The following is a 15,767-nucleotide window of genomic DNA, read 5'->3' as shown; positions in this document are numbered from 1 at the left end:
TGAACATTTCTTAAAAACAAAGGACCAAAAGCAAATGAAATAGCTATCTGCAGAAATAGAAGAGTAAGTTTTTTGTTCATGAAATACAAGCTCCCCCTCATGGTCAGACCATAATGCATCATTCATCCACAAAACCAAAATCTGCAAGTCCTGTGGGTAAAAAACAGGATTCATTTACTCAGTTTTATCAGTTTCTAGCAGAATTTAGAATATAATTATCAAAATGAAAACCAAAGCCAAACAATTTATTACCTTTTCCAAATTCACTTAGTACTTCAAATATTCTGTAGTGTAGCAAAGCACAAGAAATGAAGAGCTTTTTAAAACTCACCATGAGTGTATATGTCACTTTTAGCTCAGGAATTTCTAAGATGACTTGGAGAAAGAGGGATTAAAATACTCCTCAAACTTCTGTCCTAACAGTTTAGTACTATTCCTGGAAGATAATTATATGATGCTAATATCTTTCAATGGATTATTGGGAAATAACAAGCAAACCACAATAAACAGAAGATCCCTGTTAGCTCTGCTTTCCTGAAATTGTCTCTGCAAACTTTCATTTACATTAGCAGATACTCACTTACCATTATAATCCTGTACCACATTCAGATATTACTGATATCAAACAAATTTCCATATAATTTATGGACTTTTACAAGAACCTATTTTAACCTCATATATTTTCTATTGCTATGTTACAATATTTCTCCTTCAACGTTCATGTAGAACACAAAGTAACACATGAAGTCAAAATTTACCTCAGAGCATAGCAGAAAATGAACATAATCTTGAAGCAGAATAATTCTGTGATAAACTAAACTTAGGTCTTGCAAAAAATCAAACCAGCTACAGAAGTGATCTCTCTTTACTATTGCATGGACAACAACAAAATGATTAACATCCTGCAGGCAATGCTGCATATTTTTCTTCTTTCTGCCAGCTTCAGTTTTAAAATCTAAGTTTTCTAGGGACACAAGGGAAACAGGCAAGCTGCACTAGGAGCCAGCATAAACTTGTGACAATTAATTTTTGTCAAACATATATAACCTCACAGCAGTATATATGAAGATCTGACAGCAATCTTCACACAGATCCTCACAATAGCAGCCCAGCAGAAAAGAGTTTCCAATATTTTCTCTTGCAGCTTTCTCTCTCAAATTGTGTATTCAGGATACTATCCACAGAGCAGGAATACTATGCATAATTCTGACATACAGCCTGTTTGGAATTAATATATGAAATGTATCACAGAAAATAACGTCACATTTCTCCTAATATGATGCCAATCATATAATGATTAGAAGGTACATTTATTGTGTCAAGCACAGCCCAGAAAGTACTACATGGTCTTCTTCCCAGAATGCAACACCTTCAGTAGGAGTTTTGGCCCTTAGCTGAGTGACTGCTAATGTTTTATAAAAATTGCATGCAAATTAAACTGTGTTAGAATTAACTCTATAAGTGTACTCTTACGTTAAAGGAATTATATATGTGATACACTTGGGGGAGGGGGGGGAATCCTAACAACTCCTACCTCATCAGTTTTGAAGTGTTCACATGGATTCTTTTGTTTAATATTATTTCATACTGCAAACTGCACTGCCCTGAAGGACATCTATATAATAAAAAATTATCTATTTTTATCAGGTTACTTAGATTACTTGTAATTAAATATAATAAAGACATATGTAGAAACTATACAGCATATTTATTTTCTTCCTACTCATATCTGGCCGCTCCACTAATTTAATATGTAACTAAGACACTGTTTGAAACACACTTGTATAATCTTAGTGTTATATAATTACAGACCTAAAATCTTTTTTTCTGGCACAAGCACCAACACAAACAGTTTGCTTTCCTGAATTACAGGTTACCTGTTATGAAATAATATTAGCTTTTCCATGAAGGCAGAAAAAGATGCTCTGAAATCAGCAGCAGTTCAGAAGTTATGATTATGACAGTCACTAAGAAATGTTAAGATAGCATATCCTGAAGTCATACCCATTAACCATTTTCAATCATTTTACCATTTTCTTCTGGTAATGTTCAGCTTCCTACCCTGTTTCAGAACTAAATCCAGATGAAACAAACATCACTCTGTAAGTCTAGAGACTGAACAACAGGCCTAAGGCAAAGAAACAATCCATTGGGTTGGCAAAAGTAAGCACTTAAATAAGAAACATTTTTACTAAACAGCAGTGTTAGGTGAAATTAATAATATACAGCTGGACTTCTAATGTAAGCAAAGAATGCTCAGCAGTTATGCTTTACAAAGAAAACAGAGATTTGCTTGTTTGCTAAATCTGACTGCACTATGAGTTTGTCTACTAGGAAGGACTGTCAAACTGAAAAACAAAGGTCGAAATCTAATTACATCTTTACTTGTCTAATTCTGATTAAAATCTGATTCACTAATCTAAACTGTGTAGAAAAATCACTCATACTCCTTTTCTTCCTGTAGTTAAAAAATATTTGGCTCTCCATGTCTAGCAACTTCAATTATTTTGGAGTTCTTAACTATAGTCTCAAAATCAAAAGTTACTGTCACTAACAGAAACCATCTCCTTTCACAAGAGGTATTGAAAGGGTTTATGGATTATCTCACTGTTTATAAAAAAGCATACATATTCTGTCACCTTTAAAAGAAATCTAAAGACAAACTCAAAGACAAGGATGAGGAAGAATATTGTCCAAAGGACTTAAGAAATTGGTAGATTCAATCTCTGATATAATTATGGGATCATTCAACAACTGAAGCATCTCTGGAACTCTAAGAACTGTTCAATTTCTACCACACTGAATATTAGAAATACTTCTTTATCAGATGCCACTTAAAATAATACAGCATGGCCCAATAACAGCATAGCAATTTGGTAAACTGAAAAGCTCACAGTCTTCTATTCAATCTTTCTTGAAAACGTCAGATAATACGTACTAAACATTTTCTAAAGGCACTTCAGAAAGACTTTCCATTTTTTCTCTGTATGGGATTGCAAAGAGGTAGCGTGATAGCAGCAGTCTTTGCCACTCTGCAAAATGTCCTATATGGGTTATTGCACTATTAAAAAATGGTGCGACCTCGCATTCCTCAGAGCACAAAAGATAATTCATCAATACTGAAAAACTCTTTTAAAGTGTCTTTCCAAGGAATAGTTGGAATTGCTGGGATAGTTTTAAAGGACACCAGTGAATTACAGACAGTACTGTTCTCTGAGAATTTTTATTTAATATCTGTAAACAACATAGTTTAAGTATAGACTCATAGATAAAAAATTCCACTCTACCTTGTTTTGGTGTAGGTACTGACTACTGTTTCTCAGCTGATATTTACACTCCTTTTAATTTATATATTCCTACTGACTTGAACTGTATCTTTGGATGCATTTTATCTGACTGGCAAAGACAGTGGCCTTAGCTCCACTGTTAAGACACAACTGAGAGTTTTGCTCTTGAAGTGAAGATGTGGGGGCACACACAAAGTAGCATGTACCTGCCACATCTTTCAGTAACTTTCTAATTGCTAAAGGAAGGCAATTAACTTTGAACAACCCACAGATTGGTTCCACAGCTGCTCCAAAAACCAAATCTCAGGCTAAAGCAGCATGGTATTCAACACCATTACTCTGACAGACGAGACATGTCCTTCTCTCAAATTCCCCTTATCCTCCAGAGGTGCAGAGAAAGTCCAGATTTTCCTTTATACATATATAGAAACCTACATATAAAGTACATATACATACCTATACATATATATGCGTGTGTGTATATATACACTTATACATGTGGGAGTGGTAAATTACAGTTAGTTCACTGAGATTTAAGAATGATAATGTACTACAGGAAACACAAAACTTAAGACTCCCCAGACCATGGAAGAGGAAAGAATGTCACTGTCTCTCAGTGCTCTACTCAGCATAAACACAAAGGAGAAGACTATGTAACTTCGCAAGTCAAGGAAGATGCATCAAAGATACACTTCTTAAAGTCACTAAGTATGAAATTACAAATTGAAAGGGGTATAAATATCAGCTAAGAAACAGCAGACAGTACTTGAACCAAAGCAAGGTAGAACAGGGTCTTTGTATCTGTCTGCAAATCTGCGCTACATTTTTTACATCTACTAAATAAAAAGATATCAGAGAACAGTACTGTCGGTAAATCATTAATATCCTTTTGAACTATGCTGGGAAATTCATTATGTACCCTTTGCAGTTGTTAAAGTTATATTAATGTTGACTAAATTAGAAACAACTTATCTTTGTGCTCCATTCTCATCCAGGTTGTCAAAAAATTTTTAAAGCACTTAAACTAGATTGACAAGTGATACCTGCTATTTCCGTAAGTTTTGTTGTATGATCGTTTTCTGGCAACTTCACAAATCCAACTTCATTTCTGAAGTGATCAATTCCTTGAAAAGACAAATCCACTTTTTTTCCTTTCAGGAGATCTTCTACAAAATCCTTGGTATCTGCAAGAGCACCAACTGCTCTGCCAAGAAGAAAGAAAATATCTATGTGAAAGTCAAATATATTAATACTGTTTACATTGCTATAAATCACTATATCCAAAAATCTCACTAAGTTTTATTACTATCAATTTATTATCTACTCAGGTACTTTTGCACTACTTCCTATCAGTCGAGTCAGTAATTTATAAAGGTAAACTGGTTCATACACCCTGCTGTAAAACCACAGAAATAATTAGGCAGACCTAGAAGCAGGTGTAATTCCTCAAAAGAGCTTATCTCAGTCCTCAAGGTGACTAGATATTAAGATCATAGGGTCTCTATTATTCTCTGCATCCCATTTAATAAGATGCTTATTCAGAAGTATTTGGGTTTTGATTCTTAATTTTTTTCATCTCCTGATAGCTCAACTGAACACTCTAAAATTCTACTTCATTCAAAGTTGCTACAGAGTGTTAATTAATATTATAAACATAGGTTAGTGACATTATATATTTTTTAAAAATTATAAAATTACAAGGAAATTACTATTAAGCTCATTAAGAACTGTTATTAAAAGAAATACTATCTAAACTGATTAGTACTTTCTTTAAGAGATAAGTAGCACACACACACTATATGTAAGAAACAGGAGCAAGCCTGACAACCTTTCAATAATCATCTTAATTAGCCACTTTAAGTGTATGTACGATTACATGAAGTATTTGTGTTGACCTGCACTTGAAGTGATTCACGTGCTAAACAAAAATTATATAAACATTCTTAGTGTCTTCTAAAAGATCTCTCACCTGCTCACAGTTTTTAACTCTATTCAGCAAAACTGAATTTGAACTTTTCACTAAACCGATGTTGACTTCACAAACGCTAGATGGCAGTAACAGGTTAAAAACTCTCAAGAGAGTTTATTGTACTTTTTCTGTCCTAGCTGGATGCAAGCCATTACCATGATTTCTAAAGTAGGCTAAATTATATTCTTTAAACCTGTAAAATTACAAACAACTTTACACATGTTTCCACCGTGTTTAGCAAGATGGCCTCTTGATGAGAACTTATGCATTTAATTGAAACCTATGCCAGGTTAAGATAGATGTTAGAGTTGATTACATGACAATATATTTTTGACTGACACAGTCCTCCTGTGTTTTTTCTATAAGGCTTTAACCTACAGCCTCGAAGTACTTTAGCTACTATATAACCACTTTAAACAACAATGCCATTACTTGTTCCTTGGCAAAGATATTTTTCTTTGAACACAGTCTCTGCCACTAACCTACCCTTCTATCACCATTAGACAAACCTGTTGCTGTGTCTTTGTATGTGCTATACTTCAAGAGCTTTCCAAAAGGCCATCTAATACTCATTATATCTGTCATATTACTTCACAGGTAATCATGTCTAGATTTATTTACAGACATGAACCTAAAAATTGTTCCAAAACAAGTACAGATATTTCAAATAGAGTGTCAAAGATTGCAGTGAGCTTTCAAGTGGTAAATTACACACATACCTAAACCCCATCTCTGTATTTTTTTCATCTGAGAAGTGGCACACAAAGAGTCATGGAAAGCTCTGTTCCCCAGCTGAAAAAAGATTTCTATTTCCATACTGTAGAGTACGCTGCAGAACTCACTCACCAGCTCAACACTACCTGATGAGTTTATAAAGTCTATGAAAGGTCAATTCAAACAGTGCGGTATGTTTTCAGTTTATCACTTAGTGAAGATTTAGTTCCACTTTTTCTTTTATATACAATCTTATAAACACTAAAATATTTAGAAATATAGCTGTCATCTCACTCTAGCATATTTGTATTTCTGTATTCAATCATTCACTTTATAACATCTAACATTGCTTTGTAAGAATAATGCACAAGGACAAACATTTCCGCTGAAGTCAATAGCAAAAAACAGAACAGTGGTATTTTCTTGTTATTCCATACCAAATAGTATTTACGATGCCAAATGCAGTTACACTCAGTGCAATTAACCCACAGGGATAAAAAAAGTTTACAAGTATTTTACTCCAAAGTGGAGAAAGGAAGTAAAAAAGAATTAAGCAGCATATTCTAGTGAATACAAACTAGGATTATAGAAGCAGTGCCTGTTTTTCTCTGTGTTGTTGTAATGTAAATATTATAGCATTTAAAACTGATGTAGTTTCTTTTTAGAAATTTCTTACTTGTTAATTTTGATTCCTTGTTAGAAAAAGCAAACTTGCAAAAAAAGCCAAAGCCAAACAATGCTTTCAGCTCTCATATTTATAATGAAAAGGTTAGATTCACAGAACCTTTGACATATAACAAGCAAGAAGAACTTGACACTACAGTCTGGTAATGAAGGTGTGAAGGCAGGCATCCTGATTTCTAACACCTGATCCCATGACTATGCATACAGTTAACATGGACTAGAAGTCCTTTGCTGGAAGGGAGTGCTGTCATGGCTCTTGCTTGCTTGCCTTTATGTTTTTTTAAATCTCACATTCTTGATTTCATCTAGTCCTACAAAAAGGGATGTGAAGTGCATTCATGAAGGCTAGACCACAGCCAATCAGTTAGGAAACTTGCATGGGAATTGCAGGTCTGGATTCCCTTAAAAAGAGTGGCCTAGAATACAGATCTTCCATTTTCAGGGTGAAAGCTGTATGTACTAAAATACCACACAAAGGGCTTTGTGCTGAATTGAATGTTATGTTTAGCACATTCTTATCACGCGTTTTGACTTCAAATAGCGTTCAACACATTTCATTTCTGTATAGACAGAGGCACTATTGTGCAAACACAGTAGAAAAACTGTAGATATCTAAGTAACTTAATGGAACCAAACCTAAGGATCTGTGAACTCTAAGATGCCCAGTTGACTAGCTGCACTTTGAGGGATTACTCTCATCCTATGTTACATACAAGTTCTTTTGCCAGCCTGGATTTTGGTTTCTTTCTATTAACTTGTTATCAAAAGTCGGTGAAGCAAAGAAAGGAAAATTCAACTTCTCACTCTTCAAGTTCTCCCAAAAGATTAAACAAAAAACATCCATTATGAAAAAAAAAAAAAATCCCATATAATAGAAAATGTAATCTAGAATACCTGAGGATAGCTGAGCTAGATACCTGTAGGAGGCATCTGGCCAGGGAAAGGGTGAATCACTGGGGAAGCTGCTGCTGACTAGAGGACAGCTCCTGGGTGCCTGGACTGTGGAGTTCTGCTGGGAGAGGCAGAGAAGAACTCCATAAGTAAGTGTTTGGGTGGCAGTCGGACAGTGACAGCTGAGGAGCTCAATGAGTAGCAGAAGATACTGAATTTGAGAATATCTGTTTTGATATACAGTTTAGGACTCTAAAAAATATTCATGAGGTGGCATACTTGGCTTTGAGTTCTCACATCCCCTTTTTAAAAAGTTCATACTTCAAACCCTTTTTAAAAAGATACTGCATACACAGTTGGTGGTTGTTCTCACCAGTTTTCAGGTGCTACCAGTTTGCTCATCAACCAGAGCAGGACAAAGCTGGTGTGCCTGCTACAGGAGACAAAAGGTATGTGGAAAGGAGAGGGAGTCCAGCAGATCTAGTATCCTTTGCTTTCCTTTCTATTCTGTTCCTGGCTATCTGTTTCTCTCCTCACAGGAGAGGTGAGAGTGTAGAGGCCTCAAGAATATAGCATCCAAGGAAACAAGTGTGAAAAACATGCAGGGCAATTGATTTAGATATACTGGTATCTCATTATTTTTAGGTGTGTTAAATATTTTTAGTCAAAATACTTCTACTTACTAGAAGCATGCCCTTGACTACCAAATGGTTCCTACATTCTATCTTGGATTCTCGCTTTCTTATGAGCAATTTGCACTTTAACAGACAAACCTTCTGGGGGAAAAAAATATTCAACACACACTTATTAGACACATTATTTTGTAACTGTATTACCATAACCAAAGCAACGTCTCACTGCACTTACTCATTATTTGATCTAGATAAATAAGTACATGTACCACATGCCTGCTAACAATGCAGAGAAAACCAGTAAGATAGATATAGATATATACGTATGACAGAAGGCCCCTGAAAGAACTCATCAAGGGGAGATGAAACCATGAGGCTTCTCCTTCACAGAACTGTAAGGATCTCATGAATTTTGATGCATTAGCAATCCACTACAAAATTGACACACAAGCAATGGAGGATTCCCAGATGTTCACTATAATGCCAGTAGACTGTTTATCAGCATTTTACATAATGCTCTGTTACAGTTACCAAAGTGTTTGCAATCTCAATTCTGCAATTATAATGTGCAAATATAGAGACATCACATATGCAGGTCATCACGCACCACATCTAAATAGAAACCGTCAGTCTGTGTAAAGGAGGACTATAAAATACAATATATGTTTTCATTTCAAGTCAAAATTACAGCTAGATGCAGAATTATTCTGAACATTCATAAATTAGAGCTGTACAGACTTTAAAGTCTGAACATCTTCGTATTAGCCATTGAACTTGTACGTTAGAGTAGGCTTGTCAGATGACAGCACAGCATATGATAAACAGTAAAAAAACACCAAAGAACTGCATTTTTATAAAGCAAATAGTCACATCTAACAGATACATGACATCATTATATAATATATACGTCTTTCCACATTTTTTCTATCTTTTATATGATCAAAAAAATCAGCTATATCACTGAAGCAATATAAAAATTATACTTTTGATAACACCTAACAGACACCTCTCTTTAAGTGTGCTTGAATTTCGAGCATAATAAATTCATTTAGGGACATAAAAAACCCAAACTATAACTGCATAGGCATTAGCTTGGAGCTAAGGTTTATTTCATTAAAGTCTTTCAGGGACGATTAATGATTTGCCTTATAACATCTGCTAAACTACGAAATTCTGAAAATTACCCTGTTAACCTGTCCAGCATCCCCTATATCAAAACAATGCTTTAAAATAACTATTTTAGCAAAACATGAGATTTGTGCATGCAAGTTCAGCACACAGTAAGACACATGCAAGGGAAAAAAAAGCCTATTTTGTTCAGAGCTCATGACATACCATAAGTTACTATTAAGATTAGCATTTTAAGAACAACATGAATTATATATTCAGTAACTCTAGTAATGTAGGGCTGTGTATTGCAAAAAATAACCATCAGTTACCCCTTCTTGTCTTTTTATTAACTCCTCCAGCAAAAACACTTATATAATTTAACACCAAATACCTACATGCTAATTTCTTCTTCATTGGATAAATGCATCACTAACATGGTGACATGCAATGAGCCAGAGCGAACCATTGCTTTGGAAAGCCTTTGATCCTTTTGTATTATTGCATCTTGGACAGCCTGAATACTGCTAGTAATCTGGGAAGACAGACACAGAAACAACAGTTAGCCATTACAATTACTGTATCCCATCATGCAAGTGAACAAGAAAGCACACAAACTGAACTCAAACGTTTATGTAAAAACCACTGTAGCAGAAGAAAGTTTTATCTTCTGACAAAGCTGTGCTAATTGACCCGAGTAAACCCAAAGTGGGTACGAATGGAGTGATTAATAAACCACTGGACACTCCCCATCACATCTTAACAGGAGTTTGCTTCTATAAGTATGATAAATTCCTGGAGCAGATTAAGATCATCCCGTTTCACACTGCCAGTAATCCAAATAAAAGGCTTCTTCAAGGACTTTCTCTGCCCGCTTTACTAAACTTGTACATTGCTATGTACATTGCTATTTCCAAGTGTCTGGAAAAAGAGATCTTTGCAGGATTGGGCACATACAAAACAGGAATATTCAGTAAATAATTTGTAGAGATAACTGATTTACAATTCTGATTATACTGTCCAATAGACATATAATTTATACACTCGCTTCAAAAATTTTAATGAATTCCCACACAACATGTATATAGTTCTAACTTCATCAGTCTTTTCTTTTAAATTATTTGAATTATATTTTCTTCATTGAAAATTACCTGTATGGTTATGCGTGCTTTGTAAATTATATCCAAAATGTTTACTGAGCTTGCCATTATGATACTTGTAGTGATGTAAAAAAATAAACACAAAAAAGCGCCCCACCACAAAAAACCTGCAACAATTCTTGATTATGTTAGTGGAAAATAAATCAAATCCAATAACCTTGACCATCTGACAAAATGAGTTATTTCTTAAAGCATGGTAAGCAAAGACATTACAGACAAAGCAGCTTTGGTGTATAAAATCTAAAAGAAGCATGTAAAATAAAATCAGATTGAAGTTTTCTATTTGAAACTCTGTGATGAATGCTTCACAAATATTCTGTAGATATTGGCTTTTATAACATAAGCACAAGTAGCTCTTAGGTTAAAAAAAAAAAAGCCTCAATATATTTTGGTAGCTCTGTTAATCACAATAAACACAGATTTCCTGAAAAAAAAACAGAATCTAATGGGAGTGGTCAGTATTTTTCTTTTATATAATTTCTTAAGAGGAGTTTTGCCATTCAGGAGGTTTACCTAACGTGCCATAGATATAAACAAAACCAAATTATAACTGAAAGGAACCAACTCTAGGAGGGTGGGAAGGAGGAAGGATGGTAAAAGCCACTTGCCAGAAAAAAGCGATATGGCCAAACCCACAAGTGTCTTAGGTAAGGTATGAAGAAAATTGCACCAATATTTTAATCATAAATCACATTATAATAAGACCATCTTCCTTCATATGTCAGAACTGATCTTATCCTGGATAAAGAACACTGTTACTATCTCAGATATAGGAGAAATTTAACCCACATTTAAGCAAAAAGAAATGGTAAATGTAATCCCTGATAATTATAGTGTATTGACTGCAGAATTACTTAAGTTTATAAACCAGAGCAAATGCAGTTATCCCCATAAATAAAAAAATCCAGATCTTAAAAATGAAATCAGCTATCATATGAATTACAATTTCATTCTATTATCAACTACTGCTTCTAAATTTAATTTGCACTTGTGAGCTGGCAAAGAAAAAAATATAAATGTAAGCGTACGAGCCCTTCAAAATACAGATGGGTTTGGAACTGTGTTATCACAGTGGTAAGACCATCCTAGCTCTGAAAAAGATCAATGTTATTCAGCATTCAGGTAAGCAGCCAATATCCCAGATCCCTTTACCCATATAGTTTCCTCCAGCAGTACTTCTGCGCCCCTTCCTACTCATGTCCTAAAATACCTCCAGCTCCAGTTCATTGCTGGCTTGGGCAAGAAGCAACACACTTCATGACTGATTTTCAGCTATAAGGGTTTGACTGGCTAACAAACATGCAGATACTCATTCATCAGCTGGCTGGTCTACAAGAATAGATAATCACCACACTCACACTACAGCCTTCAATACAATCATGTTCTTTCAAGGCTCTCTCTTTCACGTAATTCCAATGAAATTGTGGAAACTAGTACCTCCAAGATGCCAATTCTTTTATCAAAGTTTGGACAACAGGCTGAAGATCCACAGCAGGTTCACAACCCACAAAAACATAATGGGGTTATAACAAGGCAAACAGGTAGGCAGGCTCACACCTGTATAAACTCCATTAGGAAACGAAGCCAAAAACCTAACAAATAACATACCTTTGGGACAGGATTAATTCCAAAGATGGCCAGTTAGCAGTTCCAGAGACAAGATACTGCTGAACACACCAGGAAAGTATGAAATAAGCTGCCTTTTTGATAAAGGCAAAATAGAAGAAAGACCGAGCATATTCCCTCTCTCTGGCTAGGTAACAACATTCTATACAATCTATACTATTGGGAAAGAAAAAACGAAGTTTTCAAGTACATTTTTGTGAATTTAGGGAATTTACTTTCCTCATGCTTTCCCAGAAGTTATGTGATCAGAATGTAACACAATAGCTGTAGCATAGTTGTGCCATCACAATGTATAATATAACTTCAGGTTCATTCTGTTTTCTTCAACAAATCTAAATTGCAATTAACAGCTGAGCATGCTGAATGTTAATTAAGCAAACTAGGGCTCTTTCTGCTTCTCTGTACAACGTTATGAACCACTGCATAAATAAAAACTTTAAATTGCTATTTAACCTGCTATTTACCTTACAAAGTTTCATGCTACAGTCAACTGTTATCATGTTGACTATTTCTTTTAACTTGAGATTTCCTAACTTAATTAAAAGAAATGTCTGAAGGCACATTACACTCAACAATTACCTCCCCCCAGATTATTTTTAAAAGTGCTCCAAAATAAGGCCTGATTTCACTGTCCCCTCTCCCATTACTTGGAATATGTTATTCTGAAGAGTAATAAAACAGTTTAGTTTTGCTTATTGCAAGAATACTACTAGGAAGTGAATATAAAGACTGTAAGCTTTACAAATTTAACAGATTAAATATAATTATAATCAAGACTGGAGGACCTGAAAGGCTAACCTACCAACTGGTAACACATTAGATGAAACGTAACTTTTAAAAAAATTACCAGGGAAGGATAAAATGATAATCATCCATTTAGCCATTTTTACACAATAATGCAAAGTTTAATATAAATTTAAAACCAATGAAACATTGAATTTTATTTCTGAAGATTCAAAACATACTCAAAATGAAAACAGGGAAACTGTTTAATTTTCAAGAGGAACAGTTCATTAAATGTTCCAGAAATATCCCTCATTACAAAATGTTTCTCTGTGTAAAGCTTAAAATACTACATAAAATACGAAGCAAGACTACTAACGCCTAAAACACTTCACTGGAATAAAATCAGATCCTCAAAAAAAGAAAGGACTCTCGCTACTAACTGAAATACTACCAGTAATTACCAGATTCCCTCTGGCTATCAAGAAACCAGGTGGTTTAAGTCTAAATTTGGGCTAATGTTGCCTATACAAATTCCAATGTGTATTTTCTACTTTCAGAACAACTCTACATCTAAGGAAAGTATAAACAAAACTTTCTAGCAAAGTCCTAGAATTCTCAAATGCTCTGAGATTTAATGTAGTTGTTCCTTTACCTCTAAATTATGTAAGACTAAATACATGACACAAAAAAGCATGCGTAGTTAGGACTTTTCCACTCAACCAGCCATTCAACATAATAATTGTGAACAGGAATTCTCAGTTATCAGATTATATAAACCCTACATTATTCTTGCACTTGGTAAATCATGGAACAGATGGGAAGAAAATATATTTCAGAGTAAAATGGCACAAAAGATCCCCCACAATATTCATGTCAGGCTACCCTGGATCTTATAAAACAGCATCTACAACCTTTTCTTCACATAGTATGTTTTGAAGAATCAAAAGACTGCACTGTAATTCTCAAATCTACTTTGGTTTATTTTCACTTCAGATTCTCTTAATCTTTGACTTTCTCAGAGAACAGACAGTACAGATGTAGGACGAGTTAAAATTCACCTGGAAAGAGCTCTTGGTATTAAAAATAAGTTTGGAAATTGTGGTAAACTGTTGGGTTTAACTTTTTAAATATAATGCACCTACTGTCCTTGTTTGCAGACACAAAAGTTTTCAAAGCTGTACCAGAGACATCGCACAGCATGTAAGAAATCTTTCTCATTCACTGGATAAAGGAGACAACACTGGTAACTACAAGAAGATGTATTTTCTTAAAGCGCTCTCGGCACTTCTTGAATTCATTTGAACACTAAACACATCTCACTAAAACAATAGGTTGTTTGAATTTTAAATAAGATAATCAGTTTTACTGGAAAATGTTAAACTATAAACTGCCTAATTAAAACAGCAACAGATACAAATTTAAATTCCTGTCTAGAAAGAGAGCTAAAAATATTGCTAGGGATTTTCTTACTAAATTAAATAGGAATGTCTCTCTTCCTTATTCTAAGTGAATGACAAAATAAGCAATATACTAGAACAGCACAGAGGGGAAACTAACATGAAATCCATTAAGACCAACAAACTGAATAAAAAGATAAATATTTTTCCTCTAGTCTTTTACAGATAAGCAATTTTATTCACAAAAATGTTATATAAAGTTACTCTTTGAATAGGCTGCTAATGATCCTTTAAAAATGCCTGAAAAAAATTATTTTGCTCTTATAAACACATGCAACTGTTGAAGTATTAGTATAATAAAGAATATCACCTCTGGATTAGTAATTGGAAGAGAAATGAAATAATTAGGCCGATACTGGTTTTTCTTTTTCTTCTTTCTCTCACTGCTGTCTTCAATTTCCTTCCCAGCAGTTCTCTTTCTTTTATTTTTTGAATTTTTTTCAGAGGTTGCATGTACTGAAGAAAAAAAAAATTACTTTCAGCATACAGATAAATCTAAATAAAAATACATTATCATGCCAACAGGAGAAGCTGGACTTCAGTTAACCAACTAGGGTATGTCTTCCCAGTCATCTGATCTGCCCACACTCTAGACTGTCTGACTGGGATCCTACTCCAACCTGAATTAATGTAGTCTTATAAGTGGAGTATCATACTTGAGCTAACAGCCTACACCTCTAAGCAGGGCTTATAAACTGCTAACACAGACACACAGATTCCAAACTACCATGTTTTACTCAGCCAACTCACACTGTAGCATAATAGGCCTGCAAATTGATTACACTTGAACACAGACGTGACTTCAGAGCAAAAGGGCCAATATTAAGTTTCAAAAATCCCACACATGCTGCATATTGAAATACAAACCATATATATATATATATATAATATAATAAAACACACATATATAATGCATAGGATTATTAAAGGAAAAGGTTGTATTAAACTAGGACTGGACAACCTATAGTTCAAGGACAGAATGTAGCTCAGAAGAAAATTTAATCCAAGCCATATCTACTCTCTACCTCCTCCATACCCAAAGACACCTTTCAACACAGTGAAAGGAAAGTGTGTGCTCTCACTTCTTCCTTTGCACCATAAACTATTTTTCTCTCAACTTATTTCCTCAATACTTTGCAGACCCTCTCCCACCACGTGGTCTGACACATACCCATACCTGACCAGCTTCAGATATCCACTGTCCAATTAGAGGAGCACTTCCAGCCCCACTCTAGGAATACACATATTGGAAGACAGCTCATAAAAGCCACCACATGAGAAGCTCATATACAATACTGTGAATTGACATACGAGACATCTTTACTCTGTGACTCACTGCTGCAATGGATCACAAAACAGTAAATTTTTTAACATGCTCGAGTATTTGCAGGAGTGAGTACTAGTAAGAGAGGCCCTGGACCAGATCCTGTTTGCCCAGAGACTCTGTTCCATGCACACAGACCACTTGTGCATGCCAACAGGCAGGACCAAGAAGTGGGTGTGTGATGTGTCTA

General features: G+C 34.8%; 1 protein-coding gene across 6 annotated transcripts in view; it reads right to left on the bottom strand.

The window, feature by feature from the left end:
- AKAP7 (A-kinase anchoring protein 7) overlaps nucleotides 1–15,767 on the bottom strand; it is an 89,326-nt gene that overhangs the window by 70,023 nt on the left and 3,536 nt on the right. For all 6 annotated transcript variants that reach the window (XR_012632848.1, XM_074896321.1, XM_074896319.1 and 3 more), the window contains exons 3-5: nucleotides 14,564–14,709; nucleotides 9,683–9,819; nucleotides 4,331–4,491 (exon numbers count right to left, since the gene is read on the bottom strand). Coding sequence is in view for 5 of the 6 variants with exons in the window: in XM_074896321.1 (XP_074752422.1) it covers nucleotides 4,331–4,491; nucleotides 9,683–9,819; nucleotides 14,564–14,709 (444 nt within the window). In the remaining variant the exon portion in view is untranslated. The remainder of the gene's footprint in view (nucleotides 1–4,330; nucleotides 4,492–9,682; nucleotides 9,820–14,563; nucleotides 14,710–15,767) is intronic.

The sequence above is a fragment of the Athene noctua genome, chromosome 1 (assembly GCF_965140245.1).
Source record: "Athene noctua chromosome 1, bAthNoc1.hap1.1, whole genome shotgun sequence".
Taxonomy (NCBI): domain Eukaryota; kingdom Metazoa; phylum Chordata; class Aves; order Strigiformes; family Strigidae; genus Athene; species Athene noctua.
Note: the sequence above shows the minus strand (reverse complement) of the source record. Positions and strands in the feature narration are given on the sequence as shown.